This window comes from Paramormyrops kingsleyae, chromosome 20 (assembly GCF_048594095.1).
Source record: "Paramormyrops kingsleyae isolate MSU_618 chromosome 20, PKINGS_0.4, whole genome shotgun sequence".
In the NCBI taxonomy this organism is placed as follows: domain Eukaryota; kingdom Metazoa; phylum Chordata; class Actinopteri; order Osteoglossiformes; family Mormyridae; genus Paramormyrops; species Paramormyrops kingsleyae.
In genome coordinates, this window is record NC_132816.1 from 3456328 (window position 1) to 3475886 (window position 19559).

The 19559-nt window shown below is 41.9% G+C and overlaps 1 protein-coding gene across 2 annotated transcripts in view; it reads left to right on the forward strand.

The window, feature by feature from the left end:
• LOC111853774 (kinesin-like protein KIF16B) overlaps positions 1–17496 on the forward strand; it is a 49438-nt gene extending 31942 nt beyond the window's left edge. The window contains exons 13-22 of one of the 2 annotated variants that reach the window (XM_023831063.1): positions 5952–6071; positions 6207–6258; positions 6344–6481; positions 8321–8403; positions 9248–9309; positions 10185–10238; positions 10464–11474; positions 12411–12516; positions 13589–13636; positions 14141–17496. In XM_023831063.1, the coding sequence (XP_023686831.1) occupies positions 5952–6071; positions 6207–6258; positions 6344–6481; positions 8321–8403; positions 9248–9309; positions 10185–10238; positions 10464–11474; positions 12411–12516; positions 13589–13636; positions 14141–16264 (3798 nt within the window). In that variant the 3' untranslated portion in view covers positions 16265–17496. The remainder of the gene's footprint in view (positions 1–5951; positions 6072–6206; positions 6259–6343; positions 6482–8320; positions 8404–9247; positions 9310–10184; positions 10239–10463; positions 11475–12410; positions 12517–13588; positions 13637–14140) is intronic. The other variant, XM_023831064.1, reaches the window with a different exon arrangement.
• The last annotated feature ends 2063 nt before the right edge of the window (positions 17497–19559 follow it).

A 19559-nucleotide genomic window follows, 5' to 3' on the forward strand; every position in this document is an offset into this window, starting at 1 on the left:
GAGCTACTGATCACTGCTGCGCTTCTCAGTGCGTTTGCCGATTCCTTTCTCCTTGTGTTTCTTTCCCATGTCGCCCGTGTCGCCCAAACTAATGGCAAAGTGACACGCGGCTTAAGTTAGCTACTAGCTACAGCTTCCGATTCATCTAGCTTCTTATTCGTAGCGTCTAATTTCGTTCGGCGTACCCGGCCTTCTTGGATTCCGTTAGCGGTATGCTATTTGGCGTGCCGCGGGGGGATTCCATCGTTTTGCTGGGGGACTTCAACGCTCACGTGGGCAATGACAGTGTGACCTGGAAGGGGGTGATTGGGAGGAACGGCCTCCCTGATCTGAACCCGAGTGGTGTTCTGTTATTGGACTTCTGTGCAATGCATGGTTTGTCCATAACGAACACCATGTTCGAGCATAAGGGTGTCCATAAGTGGACATGATACGAACATGCCCGGGGCTACAGGTCGATGATCGATTTTATAATCGTATCATCTGATCCGCGGCCTTCCGTCTTGGACACTCAGGTAAAGAGAGGGGCAGAGCTGTCAACTGATCACCACCTGGTGATGAGTTGGCTCAGGTGGCGGGGGAGGAAGCCGGTCAGACTTGGTAGACCGAAGCGTATAGTGAGGGTATGCTGGGAACGTCTGGCAGAGGCTCCTGTTCGCTGGAGCTTTAACTCGTGCCTCCGGCAGAATTCCAACTGCATGCCGGGGGAGGTTGGGGACATTGAGTCTGAATGGACACTGTTCCGGACCTCCATTGTGGAAGCGGCCGTACGGAGCTGTGGCTGCAGGGTGGTCGGTGCCAATCGTGGCGGTAACCCCCGTACCCGATGGTGGACACCAGAGGTGAGGGGGGCCGTGAAGCTGAAGAAGGAGGCTTACTGGGAATTATTAGCCCGGGGGTCTCTGGAGGCAGCTGGCGGGTACCGGCAGATGCAAAAACCCGGGCGTGGGTGGAGTTCGGTGAGGCCATGGAAAGTGACTTTCGGTCGGCCTCAAAAAGGTTCTGGCAAACCATCCGGAGTATCAGGAGGGGGAAGCAGCTCCTGGTTCCTACTGTTTATAGTGGGGGGGGGGGGGGGGGGGGTGCTGTTGACCTCAACTGGGGACATCACCCGGAGGTGGAAGGGGTACTTTGAGGACCTTCAGATGCCTTTGAGACATCTGAGGGCACAGAGCCCGAGGGTGCTGGGGGGGGCTTGCACATCACTGGGGCTGAGGTGGCCAGGGTGGTTAAAGAGCTCCATGGTGGCCGGGCCCCGGGGGTGGACGAGATCCGCCCGGAGTACCTGAAGGCTCTGGATGTTGTGGGGCTGTTGTGGCTGACACGCCTTCTCAACAGTGCGTGGAGGTCAGGGACGGTGCCGCTGGATTGGCAGACCGGGGTGGTGGTCCCCTTATTTAAGAAAGGGAACCGGAGGGTGTGTTCCAACTACAGGGGGATCACACTTCTCAGCCTCCCTGGGAAAGTCTATTCCGGGGTACTGGAGAGGAGGGTGAGATCGATAGTCGAATCTCGGATTCAGGAGGAACAATGCGGTTTTCGTCCTGGCCGTGGAACACTGGATCAGCTTTATTCCCTTGCAAGGGTACTGGAGGGGGCCTGGGAGTTTGCCTATCCAGTCTACATGTGTTTTGTGGATTTGGAGAAGGCTTACGACCGGGTTCCCCGAGGTGCTCTGTGGGGGGTGCTTTGAGAGTATGGGGTCCGGGGTCCGCTTTTGTGGGCGATCCGGTCCCTGTACGAACGGAGCAGAAGCTTGGTCCGCATTGCTGGTAATAAGTCGGACGTGTTCCCAGTGCGTGTTGGGCTCCGCCAGGGCTGCCCTTTGTCATCGGTCCTGTTTATAATATTTATGGACAGGATTTCTAGGCACAGCCAGGGTGTTGAGGGTGTCCAGTTTGGTGGCCTCAGGATTGCCTCGCTGCTTTTTGCAGACGATGTCGTCCTGTTGGCTTCATCTGCTGGGGATCTCCAGCATGCACTGGGGCGGTTCGCAGCCGAGTGCGAAGCGGCGGGGATGAGGATTAGCACCTCCAAGTCTGAGACCATGGTTCTCAGCCGGAAACGGGTGGTTTGCCCTCTTTGGGTTGGGGAAGACGTACTGCCTCAAGTGGAGGAGTTTAAGTATCTCGGGGTCTTGTTCACGAGTGAGGGTAGGCGAGATCGGGAGCTGGATAGACGAATCGGAGCGGCGTCTACAGTTTTGCAGGCGCTTAACCAGTCCGTCGTGGCTAAGAAAGAACTGAGCCAAAAAGCAAAGCTCTCGATCTATTGGTCCATCTTTGTCCCTACCCTCACCTATGTTCATGAGCTATGGGTAATGACCGAAAGAATGAGATCGTGAATACAGGCGGCCGAAATGAGGTTTCTCCACAGCGTGTCTGGGCTTTCCCTTAGGGATAGGGTGAGAAGTTCGGATATCCGGGAGGGCCTCAGAGTAGAACCGCTGCTTCTTCACGTCGAAAGGAGCCAGTTGAGGTGGTTTGGACATCTGGTGCGGATGCCTCCTGGGCGGCTACCCGGAGAGGTTTTCCGTGCATGTCCTACAGGGAGGAGGCCCCGGGGCAGGCCCAGGATTCGCTGGAGGGATTATATCTCTCGGCTGGCCTGGGAACGTCTTCGGTGTCCCCCCCGAGGAGCTGGTGGAGGTAGCTGGGGAGAGGGAGGTCTGGGTGCCTCTCCTGAAGCTGCTGCCCCCGCGCCCCGAACCCCGGACAAGCGACAGATGATGGATGGATGGATATTCAGACATTGGAATGTCAAAACATGTAAAGATCCTGAATAAATGTCATAAAACCACACAACCTAAAAAAAAAATAAAAGAAAAGAGAAAAACAGCACAGGGCTATAGAGAGACAATAATTCCTTAATGGGCAATATACAGTGCTGCCAGTTCAGTTTTGTGGAGACTCTGCTCAGTGATGCAAACACACCAAACATTCGTTGGCCAATGGAAAAGTAGTAGGAAAGCAGAAATACTGAAGACTGTATTTAAACACCTTTTCTACCCTGTATGATCTAAAAGATAACAAAAATGGCTAGCAGATTTGAAGAATGGTTGACCTGAGAAAGTTTGGAAATACTGGCATTTTATACAATTCCTCGCTGCAGGATTATAAACACTCCCAGATGGGTACAAACTAAAATGAAATACCTTTTGTGCTGCAGTGCCATATAACTGCATATGTTTTTGTGTCAGTGTTATTGTTTTCATTTGTTTTATTTAGTTTTTATATTTTCATTTGATATCCTGGGTTAGTTTTTAGGTGTGGTTTCATTTGAGTTTATTTTAAAGATGTACATTCTGTTAGTTGCTATATATATTACTTTAGGTTTTAGTGATTTTATTTCTAGGGATAGACGGAAAGTTGTAGTCCATTGCTGGCTACCAAAAAATGTCTTGATGTAGTGCTATTGGCTATTAGCTTGTGCATTGCACAAGAGACCCAAAGATAAGCAAATCGTTACTTTTGCTAAATTGTATTTAAATACATTAACGGAAAGTTTGACTTTTTTTTTGTATGTTTGTTTCAAAGCCAATATTTATAGTGTAGTTGCTGTGTTTTTTTTATCTGATTGTGTTCTTTTTAATAACCCTGCCTTGCGTACTGTAAGTACATAGCGCACAGAGTTTTAGTAAAATTTATTCTTTTATAATCCATACCATACTTCAGCATGCTACCCCAGGCCTAACGTCGAAGTATACGGTTGCCTAGCATGTTGGTTCTAGAGTATGAATATTCAGAATTTCGGACGGTCCGCATGAAGTAAAAACCAGCTTTGAGTCGCACCTGCTACAGATAGAGCAGACGAGGGCACTAGCAGCATAACTGGCTGAAACATTAGTGGCATTCATTACGTACAGTAAGCACAATCTGCCAATATCTAGTCCACTTCCGTAGGTGTGGAACAATAAGCATCTGTTTCATCAAAAGAATCAGGAAAAGATGCTTGCATATTCACAGCGTGTATCTCCTTCAGCGGTGACTTCTCCCATTCAACATGCATGTTGGTAATACTCACTGTTCAAAATAAAAGCTGATTGTCTTAGAGTAACACATTTTGGTGTGCATCTTTTACAAGGCATATAATATGGTGCATTTTTGTCTTGTATTTTTTTGTGGTTCATATTGAGTACATACTGTACAGGTGATTAAAATATAATTTGTCTTCTATGGCTCATACTGCAGTAAAAGTTAAACGTTAGATTGTATTGCAGATTACTAATTTAATATTCCTGTGGTTACGGCAACAGATTAGCCGTTTCATCAGTCTAGTGGAAGCTGAAAATGTAGTTTCAAAGGGAAGTGCCTGGAAACTGGAATAAGTATCGGGAAACTTGCCTGGTTTCCACACAAATTAAGTGAACTAACAAACACTGTGTTATTTGAATTCAGACAATTTTATGCCCACAGTCAATTGAACATAAATGGTGCAGAGTGCTGAAAGCTACTTTAGTATATGATATTGATCTTACTCTGCATGCAGGAATATCATTGAACTAAAACTGAAATCATTTTCTTTCTCCCCACCCTGAATCTTGTATTATTAAACATCAATGGTGTGTTAGACATGTAGAACATGCCTAGTTTAAAATGAAGGACATGAGGACAAACGTGTTCAAATGTTTTACGCCTAAGAATTTTAACAAATCTAGTACATGTAGCTGTAAGAGCAATTTAGAGTAGAATATAATAAAACATAACTTGATAAGGAAAATTGACAATTGAGTAAATATATAACACAGTAAAATGTAAGAGCCTGTATTATACCATATACATATATGCTCATTGTTTTACTATCGTGTGTGTGTGATTTTGAGAAAGCAAATTCTTTTTTCTTTTTTTTTCTTCTTTTATAAATATGGCATACTTTTGTAGGGGTTATTGTCTTTCTAATATTCTGGTGTGTTCAGGCTGTCAAACAAGTGCAGGTTCCCAGTCCAGCCACTTAATGGAGATCTCTGTGCTTTCAGTCTTTCCCCTCAGCATGTCAGTTGCACAACTGACAAATATGAAAAGGTTCAAATGGTATTTTCTTCACTGTGTAGACCTACATATCCTTGTTGGAGACTTTGTGGCGTGTCTAAGTTTAAAATTCAGGAGCCTTCAGCTCTGTGAGCATCGAGCTCCTGGGCTTGAACACCTCTGAAGCTGATGTCCGCTTTGTGAATTGCGTGGATTTGTCAGTGATACTGCTGAGCTGAAATTCCTACCTTCCTTCCCCTTTCACTCTTCATACTGATCGATGTGGCAGTGAATTAATGAGAAAACAGATTGGTGTTGCTTCTTGCATCATTGCTGACTTCTGGCACTGTTTACACGGTACTTCGCTCTGGAAAAATGTTGAGTATCCTGCAGCAAAAATACGCCCAAACTACCAAAGTTGATTCATTTTTAATTGCACTAAATGGTTATTTAACGTTGCATGTTGTGGGTGTGAAATCCTAGCCAGTTGACTGCCTTCACATCCCATGTTTACACCTCGAGGTTTCAGTTTGCCCTTCAAGATGAAAGGTACTCTACCTGTCATTGGGTATAAACTTACTGGGCATATCCAAATCACCAGTTAATTGATTTTCTAACGTCATTGTTTGTAGCCATGTTACATAGTTAAGCTTTCTTTCTAATTTCCCCTGTTCCTTGGACACGTTACTCATGATGATTTTGTTTGCAAAACGGCTACATTTTTGAAAAAATGTATTTATTTATTTGTAGCCTGACTGATAAAGGTTATTTCTGTGTATTGAAGGCGTCTCGCTCTAGAAACTTAAATTTACTTAAGCATTTCAATGGAAATTACTTCACCATTTTTATATTTGGTGCATTTTGCACATGGCATCTTAAGGTTCACTAGGAGCATACTATTTTTTTTTCCTTCATCCTTAGTTCCATACATTAAGTTTATAAAGTAGCTATTTACTGTTTTACCATTTTAAAATCCATTTTTAGGATGAAACTTTGGCTCTGCGCAAAGAAGGAATTGGAGTTGTCCTGGATTCAGAGTTGCCACATTTGATAGGCATTGATGATGACCTCCTCAGTACAGGAATCATCCTTTATCATTTAAAGGTAAGTTTGATTTGCAGATCAAGATATGAGTAGCTTTTGGCTGGTAGCTTGAAAAAATTAAGAACCCTAATTATCATTGCTTGCCAGTGTTTTCAGAATCTGAGGTTTGTTTAATGTCTCTCTTGGCTCTGTCAGGAGGGAAGGACGAGTGTTGGGTATGAGGATTCTGAAACTGAGCAGGACATTGGTGAGTGCAACAATGAGAACTATATAGTCAAAATCAAATGCTTACTAGTCTTATGGTTGTTCAAACTTTATTTCCACCCCTCTAGTTCTGCGCGGCACTGATCTAGAGAGTGAGCACTGTGTGTTTGAGAACATCAATGATACTGTGACATTGATCCCGCTTGGCGGTGCTCAGTGTGCAGTCAATGGTGCTCAGGTGATGGAGCCCACCCAGCTCAGGCAGGGTAAGTATGCTAATTCTAGACTCTGCAGCTTTGGTTGAACTGGGTGGGCGTCTTTGTGTTTTCATAGTGTAGGAAGGGATTAGCATGAAGGATGCACTTATCGACCGGCTGGTGACTGGAAATGGCCAGTTTTCGCTTTGATCGGCGCTGACTGGCAATCCCCCAATCAGTCTCACTGTCGGCAATTGTATGAGCTGATGTTTTGTCCAGAGCGATGTACAAGTAAGGCGAATAGCACATTAGAAGCATATATGACTAGGCATAAGTGCAGATAAGCTGAGTTTGCAGTAAATAACCGGATACAAATGCACTACTCGACAAGATTATTTTAACGAAAGAACAAACCGGCAAGCGCCTGTCACACGAGGCTGCAACGGTACTACAACAAGAACAGACCAATGTGAAATTAAGCAATTTCAGCCTGCATAGCATTTCAGGGCCGCCTGTATGTCTCACTTCTTCTTTGTCAATTACCTGTCTGCCTGATTTTAGTTTAGTGGCTAGATCTTGAACTAAAAACTAAATTGATCTTTTTTTTTTAAGCAATAAGCTAACTTGGTGGAAATAAAATAAAAAAACTTTAGATGCCACCGGACTGCTAAAATTATTGTACTTGTCTCACACGGTAAACACATGGTGCATAGACGGGTAGTGGGCAGCATGGTTGATGAAGAATTAGTACGGAAAAGGATTCTACTTTGATCGCATGGAATTGGTTTATATTTGTGGTATCCAATGTTGACCAATCTATTGTAATTTGCAAACTGTAAATATACTACTCATGCAACAAGCGGCAACATAACCGATCTTTTTAACCACTGAAACATCAGTACCCCAGACATGCAGATCATCTGGCTACGTGTCCTCAGTCTTCCACTTGTTCTGAACCAGAGAGAAGCAAACATTTCTTACTGATGCAAAAATCCAAAGTCTTATACTTGGTATTTAGTTCTTTTATCCATTATCTGTTTGTATTTGAGTTCAGAAGAGTGCCGTTATTGAGCAAGTGATAAATGTTCATTTTTGCACGAAACTTTTGAAATGCCAGCTTCCTTTGTGAAGAAGCACACGCTGTGCTGCATAGGGATTTAATTTATTTCTTTCTCCAAAGCTTTCATTAAAGTACAACTTATGGAGCAAGTATGTGCCCCCACTTTTATAAAGGATCAAGATGATGTGAATTCTGTGACAAAACATTTGTAAGGGCACAAGCCACTGTCATGGAAGTGGACCATATAGTTAATTGGCGGTGGAGTTGATAGAGCAGCTGGGTTGTAGATGAAAAGCGGATTAAACTTTTAAGGTGAAAGTGGAAGCAAAGCTTTGGGCTTCAGAATTAAATGGTGTCTGCTTAGAAATGGAGCCCATTTACACTGGCATCCATGAGAGAGAAAGAGAAAGTAGCACAGAAGATGGGGAGACTAGCCTTATCGATATGAGGTAGGTCCCTGGCTGCTCACGTGTCGGAACCACTGTATACATGCACTGCAGGTCATGTAATACCATGTAAACATATAATGCTCAAGTTTTAATGATATGAACAACCAGTGCTAAGAAGTAGACTTTTGGGGTCAGTAGTAATTGTGCTGGGGGTTGTACTGGTATGTGGAATTGATAAAAAAAAAAAATTGTATCGTTACTTGAATAATATCTGATTTAGTATGGTAATGTGATTACACTTCACATCAGAGGAATTAGCAGTACTTTTTTCTCCTCATTTAAATTCATATGGGATTTAATAAAACAGATGGATGGAACTGATAATCGCCTACTCTGGTACTGTAGGTGTTTTTTTTTTTCTCTCTCTCCTTTTAAATAATGCTTCTAATATTATTACAGGTGCTGTGATACTGCTTGGGAAAACAAATATGTTCCGATTTAACCACCCTAAAGAAGCGGCTAATTTGCGGGAAAAGAGGAAGGTAATATGAGTGTGTGGGGAGTTTTGTGACTCTTCTTTTAAATTATGGGAAATAATCCATCCAGCCTTATTTGTACTTTGTTTTTGTTTCCTAATCACAACACTGTCTCCTTAATACACCCTGTTAAAATAAGTTTTGTTTACTGGCTGAATGTTTTCACCATATTAATTCACAAGTCTAACAATAGCTCGTTGTTGTTGTAGGGTTTTTGTTTATTTTAAAGTGCATCATGTTAGATATGAAAGAACAAGAAACTTGAAAGGTATCTTGATTTTAATCTGAATTCATAGCGTTGACTTGCAAGTTGGTGGGCAATATGTTCACAGCAAAGTGGGATTTAAATTGGTTTGGCTTGAAGGACGAATTCCATTAGCAGGAAACGAAATGGGGAGTAAATAGTTTTACAGCTGCAGGTGAGCACAAAGGCTTTGCTGTTACTTTAATTTTAGCTTCACAGTGTAACTGTCATTATAAAGCAAAATGAAGGAGTATATTGGATTCAGCGTAGAAGTCAGAAATGTTTCATTTCTCAATTCTGGCCAAGTGAATGGTCAAAAGCAATGACATGAAATCATAAGAAACCTACTAGCTCTAAAATAGTTCTCAGAGTTTCTGGTTTGGGGTCAGACCAAAAATTAAAGCTGTCCTTTGTGCCTCTTGTTCTCACTGTTGTGCACATACTCATATTTTTGTTGAATAAGTCCTTGTGCCATATTCTCATTTGTACACAGAATTAAATGTTTTAATACGTATTTTTTTTTAGCAAAAACAAACAAAAAAAAGAATGTTTTCTCCCCCTCCATTCACAGTCTTTATTAACTTATTTTTTCTGTCTTCTCTCTAGAGTGGACTACTCTCCTCTTTCAGTGTTTCTAATGAGAATTTGTCCATGCTCTACAATTCAGGGTATTTATCAATAAAACCACTTGTACTAGTTTTGCTGGTATTATAAAAGGTTTGTGGTGTTAGAAAAAAATCTGTCCCATAGTTGCTGGTTTTACTAACATTTTTAGTGTTTGAAGGATAGCTTTAACTTTAACAGTGTTGGTTTTTTCGACAAGCCTTCTTATCTGAGAATATACCACAATGTACCCGATTATTGTTTTAAAGCAACTGCTTTTTTGCACACTTTTCTCTTCAGTGAATTGCAGTTTTAAATGAATAATGTAAATAATAGTTAATAGTGTTTCCAGTCACTTGGAATCTAAAATGGAACCTTAAAGTTTTAAAGAACCGACTGTGATTGCGTTGTGATTGTCTATCTTTAGCATTGCATATGGCTGGTAATGATGCCAATTTACTAATTAAAATAGGAGTATCACTGAAAGCGACGGCTGTTTCGTTGAGTTCTGTGCCATACTATGCTGTACAAATTCAAAGCAGGGCAGCCCATATTTTGGTAATATACCCTTGGGTGTGTGTTTTTGTGGAGAGGAATTTAGGTTTCAGGTGTTGAGAGGGATAGTCTTTAAAATAGTTGTGGCTTGTTTTTGTGTTCGAGAAATGTGGGTAAAGGGCATTTAGTTTAGCAAGAAAGGGGATTTGCCTTTCATATATAATCATTACCTTTATTATTGAAGTTGAACCATCCCCTCCTGTTTGGTTTAGGATAGATATTGTTGGGATCAAAATCCTTATCTTTGTTTCTCTTTTTTTGTGTTTTTCTTATTGCTAGTTGTTGCACCAGATTCTCTGAATTTCTTAATTCTATTCACTGTCAAGACACTGTTTTAGATATTTTTATTACTCTTCTGAAAGGGTTTTGTCTATGCTCTCAATAGATTGGAGTTTGAAAGACAACAACGTGAAGAACTACAGAAGTTGGAACTAAAAAGGTAAAAACAAATAAAACAAGAATAGTATATGAACCCAAAATGTGCCCTGGACCAAAAATATACCTTAAGATGTGTCTGATTATGTCTTTATACGGCATTCTCAAACTCACCTTTTAGCCTGCTCTTAGCATACTGGAATATATGATGCTATGCAATACATCCATGGGATGGTTTTGGACATCACTGTGATGAAGGTTCCTCAGCTGATGAAAGCTCTCTTGGCAGGAGGACTATTGAAGAAATGGAAGAGAAGCAGAAGAACGAGAAGGCCGAATTGGAGCACATCCAACAGGATATAAAGGCTCTGCATGAAATATCAGAGCAGTTCCATCTCCGCAACCAACAGAAGGAAGAGGCCTTGAAGTGTTGCTGCCAGGCAATTGAGAATCAGCTTTGCTTCCTGCAGTCTGAGATAGACTGCTTTGATGAGCTTCTGGAGGGAGAGCTCAAAACTCTTGTAGAGGAGAAGCAGGAACTCTCGCTGGTGACCCAACTGAAGATGGAGATCTTCCAAGAGTTAAAGCAGTTAAAGGTGGTTTGGGACAAAGAGGCTGTGGAAATGAAAATGGAGGAAAAGCGACTCCACGAGCAAGGGTGCAAGGTAGAGCTTGAGCAAGTCTATCGAGAGGAACGGCTACATGAGAAACAATTCCTCCTGTGTCTCCTGAAGAAGTACAACATGCACTGGAAGGAAGGGGAGGAGATAACCTTGGAGGAGATCAGGAAGATGTTGCTCAAAACAAGTGAGGAACATCTTGATGGACATGAAGACCACAAGGACATCCAGGGCATGAGGATGGATTTCCAAGTGATGCCAGTAGAGAAGCCGGCCATTTTGCCAAATGAGTTACTGAGGCAGGAGCGGAGCTCAGACAGTTGCCTGTGCAGCAAGCAGAAAGCACACGAGCTGCTGTTTTCTGATGATGAAACACCAAAGCAAGAAGAACATGATGCGTTGCTGGAAAGGAATCCTCTTCAAAACCAGGAGAGCCAGCAGGTTAATGTATACCGCCTTCCTGCTTTAGCAGTGGAGAAGCATGGGGGGAGAGAGGTTATGAATCCAGGTGGGTCCAAGCTGAAACATGGAAGCACAGACCAACAGCGGGGTTCCATAATAGAGTTGGAGATACTGGAACAGATGAGGATTCTTGCAGCACTTTGCCACACCCGAAACCTCCCAGGGATGCAAGAGAACCACAAGGCTGGGTGGACAGTTCTGGAACAAGATCAAGATAGGTGAGCCCAGAATCTGATCTTGTGTGTGTTTATCTGTAGAGAATTACTACAGTGGTGGCAGTAGTTATTTTAATATTAATAACTTATTGACAGCAGATTTGAGCATAACTCATTATTTGAAGCTAGAATGCCTTGAAAATTTTGTATGGTTTTAAGACACACAACCAATTAATTAAAATGAATCTGTTTGTAGTTGCATACTTTAACTTGGTATATGAGGTACACTTCCAGGTTATTCATTTATTTGTTATAACCTCAAAAACTTTGCCATGGAATCTGAATGGTAACTGCTCTTCTCATTGGTTATATAAAAGAATAATGCCTTCTTGTGGTCTTATACGGAAAGGTTTAATTGGTTGTGCTTTGCTCAGGTGAACTTTCAGTTGTGAACAAAAACTTTTTTTTTTTTTATTTCCATAAATCCTTACATTATTCTCAATTTCTCACCTAGTTGAGCACCTTTTAATGTATCCACAGTTTAGCTGTTTGGTATTCATAATACGTATTTATTTTTAAACATGAGCGGTTTTGTCTATTTTATTGCAAGCGCATTTATTGGCTCACCAATTAATTAAAATTGCTTTACAAAACAAAGGGGTCTATGAGTATGGATTTGAATATAAATTTGGAGGGGTGTGTGACTCGGTGGATTTGGATGCTGTGCCTATGATCAGAAGGTCACCGGCTCAAGTCCCAGGATCGAATGAGTGATTGACCGCTTACAGGCCCTTAACCCCCAGTTGCTCCAGGGACTGGGTGACCTGTATTCTCATCTGCATGTTGCTTTGGATAAAACTGTCTGCGAAATATATGAATGAATATTTGTTTGCTTTGGTCTCATGCAGAGAGAAATTGAAGAAACTCTTACAAAATGACACACACCACTTTTTTGTTGCCTCAAAATGGTTTAATGAAATACTTTCATCCCTGGACCAGAATAACGGTGCACATCGAGGAAGAGGTGCAAAGAAGGCTGCAGAAGCTGAATAAAAGCAATGTGGATAATAACACTGATCTCCACTTATCATCAGAGTCCCAAGTGGTAAACAAAATTTATATTATTAATATAGATCCACAGGTGCAGTATTTTGGTAAAACATAATGCTTTGAATCAGTACTGGTGTTTAGCAATAAAGCAAATCGATCTAGACGGGGCACCAAGTATAAACATTTCTACAGCCCCAGAGTACTTCCTGTTTTGATAAGAGAATGACGCTTTTGATCAAAGTGAAGACTACGCCTCGTATCACTACAGCACCTCATGACAGGTTTTTAAGTATAAAAGCAGCCCAGAATTCCAGTACTGCTGCTCCCTATACCTGTCAGATTTTTTTGCTTTGTTATGGCTATATTCAGTTGACAAGCTTTTGTTTTTCAGACTGCCTTCCACTTATAAGAGAAATATAAGTAAAATAATGTATCCTGATTATGAACATTCGTATTGCCATCACTTTGAATATTGTATCGTGATATAGCCTAAACACTTGTTTTCTTGCAAAATTAAGTTATAATGCACTGTTTACGCAAATTCCATCAAGGTAAGAGTCTGTTTTTGGCGTAATTTATCATTATACCTGTCACATCCTCCATAACTATTAGTGAAACAATTTGGCCATCATAAGCAGAAAAAAAATCAAAACCACTTGTCATATTTTACAGTTTTCTGTATACGAGTTTTAGAATGTCATGATAAATACTGATGATATGAAAATATTGTGATGATATTTTAGGGCTTTACCTCCCAGCCCTGCCAGTGACACTGTGCCACTATGCCTGTCAGATGACATGAATGAATGTGACTCTGTTCCAAAGGTTTTTTCTTCATCCTTAATTTGCTGTGAGGACATAGAGGAAGTCCGGGATATACTCTTACAGGCACCTGTATCATTTTGGCACTGTGCCTTTCTCAGAATAACTGTTGCTTAATGTACGAATCTCATGAAATATCAGCCCTGACTTTCACCTAAGCAGTGAGGACTTATTTGTCTTCACTGGCACAGTCAGACCCCCATTTATTATCAGCTGGGGGGGGGGGCAAAAGTGTGTGTGTGTGTGTGTGTGTGTTTTTTTTTTTTTTCTTTCAACCAGATGAATAGTGTTACTCTGCCTTACAGAAGCCTGTATCTCCGAACAAAACTGATGGGATCACTGTGAACTGCAAGGTATGTGGTCACATACTGTACAGATCTTGTTGCTGGTGGCTAAACTTTTACTGAATGAGAACTTTGACGATAACTTTTCAGCAAGATTTGAGACATTCAGCTAAACTTTTTTTTTTTTTTTGGTTTCTCTCTAATAATTGAATGTGCTTAGTCTTAAAAGACTATAGGATCCTTATAGGGAAAATTACTAGTTATTCATATTGTTAAAGCGCTATGTATTTTTAAGCCCTGTAAGTTATATTCAATATCATGTAAAACAAGCTTATAAGGACTAAAGCTATTACAACATAGTGTGCCGAAAACTGTTTTGTGTATAAGAATGATAATGGTGAATGTTGCTGTCAAGGCTGAGCAAAGCACATGCAAGGATATTTGCAATAATGATAATATGGAAAGAGTTAGATTGCAAAGAGCAGTGTTCTTTTTTTTATGCAACTGGCTTCCTAGTGACACAAAATAAGCTTAAATAATCCTTCATTAAAATAATGTCTCTCTTCAACACAGATAAATGCCATGACTGTGCTGCAGCCAAGTTTTCTGTATATCCCCATACTTAAGGCAGCTGCTGTCTTGGATGGTGAAAAAAGCTCTCGAGAACAAGAGGGAACATGCTGCGTTAATGAGCCATCCTCGCCAGTGGAGCCTGGCTATGCTAATCGTGCACATGAGGGTCACCTTCCACAGGAAAGAGCAACTCTGACAACGGTCAAGACAGAAAAAGAACAAGATGTGTCACCTCATAAATCAAGTGAGCTTGAAATGCTGGCCGTGTCACCGGTGGAAGGACAGGGCTGGCGGGAGAGCTCGGATCAGGGAGGGGAAGGGCCCACAGACCACTCCAGCCACAGCGAGGCTGTCTCAAGACTTGATGGAAGTGGTACTGGCCAATCTTGCGGAAATGAGGGACCACGCAGGGAGGCTTCAGATCTGCTTGCCCACAACACGGATGGTGACATTTCCCATCTTGAACTTGGAAAGCCCCTGTTAGAGACTGCTCCAGTCTGCCTTTCTGCTTCTCTGGAGGCAGATGGAAGAGATGTCAACAAGGCAGGGATCCAGGAAAATGCTAAATTTGCCATACAATGCCTGCCAAACTTCCCGTTATTGGACATCGCTCATGATCCGTCTGGTGACACTGGCACCTCTGAAGTGTCCATGGAGAGCCTTGTGGGGGAGGGACAGGAAGAAGTCTCGGAAGATAACCTAGAGTGCCAGGATCTGGGAGAGGACCACTGCAATAGCTTAGGCTACAAGCTAGCAGGAAAGCTGTCCTGGTTGTACAAAGGTGCCAGTGGTCACCTGCAGAACACTGAAAGGGCAATTCGTCGGATCATAGAACACAGTTATCCTCAGGAAGACAGCTGGTACAAACAGATATGTACGTTAGTCAAAGATCTGCCAGTTAACCACCGTATTAATCTCAAAGTGACCATGAAATCTGATCTTGGGGAGACTGCTCAAGTCTCAGAATCCCTTGGAGATTTGAAGTATATTGGTGAAAGCAATGCTGTACCACTTCCTAGTACTGCATGGTCACCAGGCAACACTGTGGAAATTAGTCAAGATCTTCAAGTGTTTTGCCAGAAGCTGGTGGATTTTCCTCTATGTCTCCAGGAGCTTCAGTCTTTGTCTCCAAAAGATGTACTAGCTCGCTTTCAGCATCTGATTCCAGACATCAAGTGTGTTAGCGAATTACTTCTGGGCATATACTGGCTCCGTGTTGCTAATTCCCAGCATCCTGTTCCGCAGCCTGGTTGTGTGCTTTTATTTGAATCCATGATCCATGTACTTGTCGTCGATTGTGACCATGCAGGAGATGAGGGCGCTTTAGCTGTGTTTCATGAATCCCCATTTCTGCAAATCAAAGAAATCCATGTGGGCTTTGCTGGACAGCATGTCAGGTTGCAGGGTTTCACTGAGGACTCCATCTTGACCATCTACACACATAGCAAGCAGCTCACTCAGAACCTTTGCCAAACCCTGCTGAAGGTACCGTCTCAGACAGGAGCTGAGGGAGACCACTGGAGCCACCCCCTCCTCCAGCAGGATCTTGCACAACTTTCCCTGGATTGGAGTTCCTACACGCCTGACTGTGTTCTGGATGGTGGATTACAGCTCAGCTCGCAGTTCAAAAGGGTCTTGGCTGACCTGGTGTACTTCCTCCATGGAAATATGGAGGAGAAACCTTCTCTGGCAGACATGCAGCTCCTCTTGTACACAAGCGTGAAGGCCGAGGTGAACCATCCCCCAAGGCCGGATGCCTTATCACAGTTCCTGCTCATGGAGAGCCATCTGGGCCTGGTGCAGGAAGATGGCGTGTTCCACCCAGCCCCACGCTCCATCACCATGGTGTCCAGACGAGCTCACTTTGAGGGGCTCACCCTACGTAAACTTTCAGACATCCGCTGTGTGCTCGTGGGAGACAAAGACTCCTCCATCAGAGTGGATATTGTCTTCAAAGCCACCTCTATGAGTCGAGCTGAAATCCATAATCAGGGTAAAAATAGTACAGCAGCCCTCCATTCTCTCTCTGGTTACAATTTGTTCCCGCAGTCTGAGATTTGGAAATTAACTTTTGGCTGCTCAACAGAGGCGGCCTTCCTTATTAATTACCTGTCCACAGTCTGACGGTTTAGTGTCATGGTGATAACAGCCAGGCCAAAGAACTGCAGAAGTTGTAATGAAATGTTATTTTTTTCTTTCTTTTAAAGAATTGTATGGAAAAGTGTTTTGTTTTTTTACGTACTTTGTTCACGTTTTATATGTATCTTGCACAGACTTTCTTGTTTTAATCTGTTAACATCTATTCCAAGTTTTCTAGGACTTACTATGAGACCATGTATTTTGACCTTGTATGTTGATTATTTTGTGCCTTGCATTTAATTATTTTCACAAAACATTCATCTGCCTTTCCCTGGTTCTGTGTAAGTCACCAGCTTTTCATCTGTCCCTTAAATCATACTCCCTTTACGATGAGCTCAGGAAAATGTCTGTGCTGCTTCATATTTGCCAAAATGTGAAATTATATTTTTAGAGATTGTGCTGAAATGTGTAAGCATAGTTATGTACAATTTCACTGCGGACCTGCTTTCAATGTACATGTTGGTGTGCCTCATCATTTGCTTGCTTGAATGTTTATAAGCCGTGATGCTTTCCATACTCACCTTCACTGGGTATATAATCCATGATGGGCTGTCACCGATCACTAGGCTGAACGTTATTTGATGTGCACCTTTCCTTTTCATGCTAACTTTCCAGTGTTAGGTCATGTTTATGTTGTGTGTGTTCTTGCATTTAAAATCTCATAATGATTAATCTCTTTTTAGGGCATCCTTTTTTTACAGTAGTAATGTCACCTTTTTAATACCTCCAGATCTTTTAAGCAGTTTATTTGAATTTGGTGCGCTTGTGCCATACAAAACCAGAGAAGTAGCATAACCCTACCCCAATATTGTGAGCACAGGTATGTTTACAAAAGGTGTTTGTTCTTAAACTGTTAACAGTGGAATTGGGTGTTTACTAGACTTTAGTTTTTTATTTTTATAATTTGTCTTAAAATGTTTAACCCACATTCTCAGTCAATCCTATTGCAAAACTTTAAATGACTTTTGAGCATTTAAACTTCCCATTTCTTAATTATTCTCTTCTGGTCTTTTCAGTGACTTTATTATCCCTCTGCATGTTGCGCTTATTACATTGTAGAAAGTTGTGGAACGTTTCCTTAGCCCTTTCGAAACAAACATTACGTGTGGTTCTGGAAATATTTTATGGTGGGAAATATTGAGGATAAATCGTAGGTACCATATTGATTTTGCGTAATTGTCATGTTTTTCATGAAAATAAATAAATGTTGATTATGATTTTTTTTTCTGCTGTCTTTTTATTAAAATATTTAATGTCTCAAACTTCCAAAAATGAAATATCATCCTCATAAATTGATTAGTCTTTACTCCTGTGTAACGCACTCAAATTTGTGTGCAACTTATGTTCCCAAAAGAATTGTCATTACTACTGAATATTAACCTAGAAGGATATGTATATAAAATATCCTTCTAAAATGTCTCAATTTATTTTAAACAATTAAATGCAAACCTACTTATCTTAAAGTATATTCTAATCTCCCTATTTGCTTTTTAACTTCTAGTGCTTTCTGCAGACTGCAAACGGCTGCAGGCGAGGGGCGACCGACACATACTTACAGATTGCACAAATTGCTTTTGAAAGTCTACTGTGGATTTGGGTTTCTTGTTAAAATTTATGTTCAAGAGATTTGACTTATCTGGGATATAGAAAGTCTATTTGCTTGTGTCCTTCTGAATATTTTCTGTAAGAAAAAAACTGAAGAAAAATAAAGCAATACTGACATGTGCTAGCAGGCTGTGCTGTGTACTATGACCTACTTTTATATAAATTCAGTTGCAGCAGACTAATCTGAGATGGTAAGACCTTAAATATTGAGCACTGGTTTCTCTCGTCTGTCATAAAACAATTAACGTAAGTAGCCTATATTTATAGAATGTTTTATTTCTCTCTCTCTCTCCCCCATATTGTTAAAGAATAACTTAACCATTAAAATTTTCTTCCATTGAAAGGACTGTGTGAAAGCTTGGGCGATGGAATTCGTTTTGGCTGATTCTTTAGGGATCCACAGAGGTGAGGTCTGAATGTCACCTGTGAACTGGACTCATTTATGAATGTCTGTCTGCAGGCTGCAGTCATTTCACTGCCCTTCGGAAAGAGTTGTCAGTGTGCCGTTATTTTAAATTAAATTGCAATTCTCTGGGACTTTGCATGAACAATATTGGCATTTTTATGAATTGAGACAGCGCTGTGAATTGTGACGCACTGCCGATGCACATCTTTCATGCCCTTTGGGTATCGCTTATCGTGGTAGATCCTGGAACTGAACCCTGAGGATGTGTATATCGTAGATGTTACTGCCTGCTCTCCTTTCTCTTCTGAGCAACTTTGAGTCTAAGAAAAGTCATGATTATTAAACAAGGTATAAGGCGTGCCTGCTAAGTCATACCATCAACCTACACCTCCCTGTGCATGTGCGTGTGTGTGTGTGTGTGTGTGTGTGTATACACTCACCTAAAGGATTATTAGGAACACCTGTTCAATTTATCATTAATGCAATTATCTAATCAACCAATCACATGGCAGTTGCTTCAATGCATTTAGGGGTGTGGTCCTGGTCAAGACAATCTCCTGAACTCCAAACTGAATGTCAGAATGGGAAAGAAAGGTGATTTAAGCAATTTTGAGCGTGGCATGGTTGTTGGAGCCAGATGGATTTCACAATCCGCTCAGTTACTGGGATTTTCACGCACAACCATTTCTAGGGTTTACAAAGAATGGTGTGCAAAGGGAAAAACATCCAGTATGCGGCAGTCCTGTGGGCGAAAATGCCTTGTTGATGCTAGAGGTCAGAGGAGAATGGGCCGACTGATTCAAGCTGATAGAAGAGCAACTTTGGCTGAAATAACCACTCGTTACAACCGAGGTATGCAGCAAAGCATTTGTGAAGCCATAACGCGCACAACCTTGAGGCGGATGGGCTACAACAGCAGAAGACCCCACCGGGTACCACTCCTCTCCACTACAAATAGGAAAAAGAGGCTACAATTTGCATGAGCTTACCAAAATTGGACAGTTGAAGACTGGAAAAATGTTGCCTGGTCTGATGAGTCTCGATTTCTGTTGAGACATTTGGCGTAAACAGAATGAGAACATGCATCCATCATGCCTTGTTACCACTGTGCAGGCTGGTGGTGGTGGTGGTGTAATGGTGTGGGGGATGTTTTCTTGCCACACTTTAGGCCCCTTAGTGCCAATTGGGCATCGTTTAAATGCCACGGCCTACCTGAGCATTGTTTCTGACCATGTCCATCCCTTTATGACCACCATGTACCCATCCTCT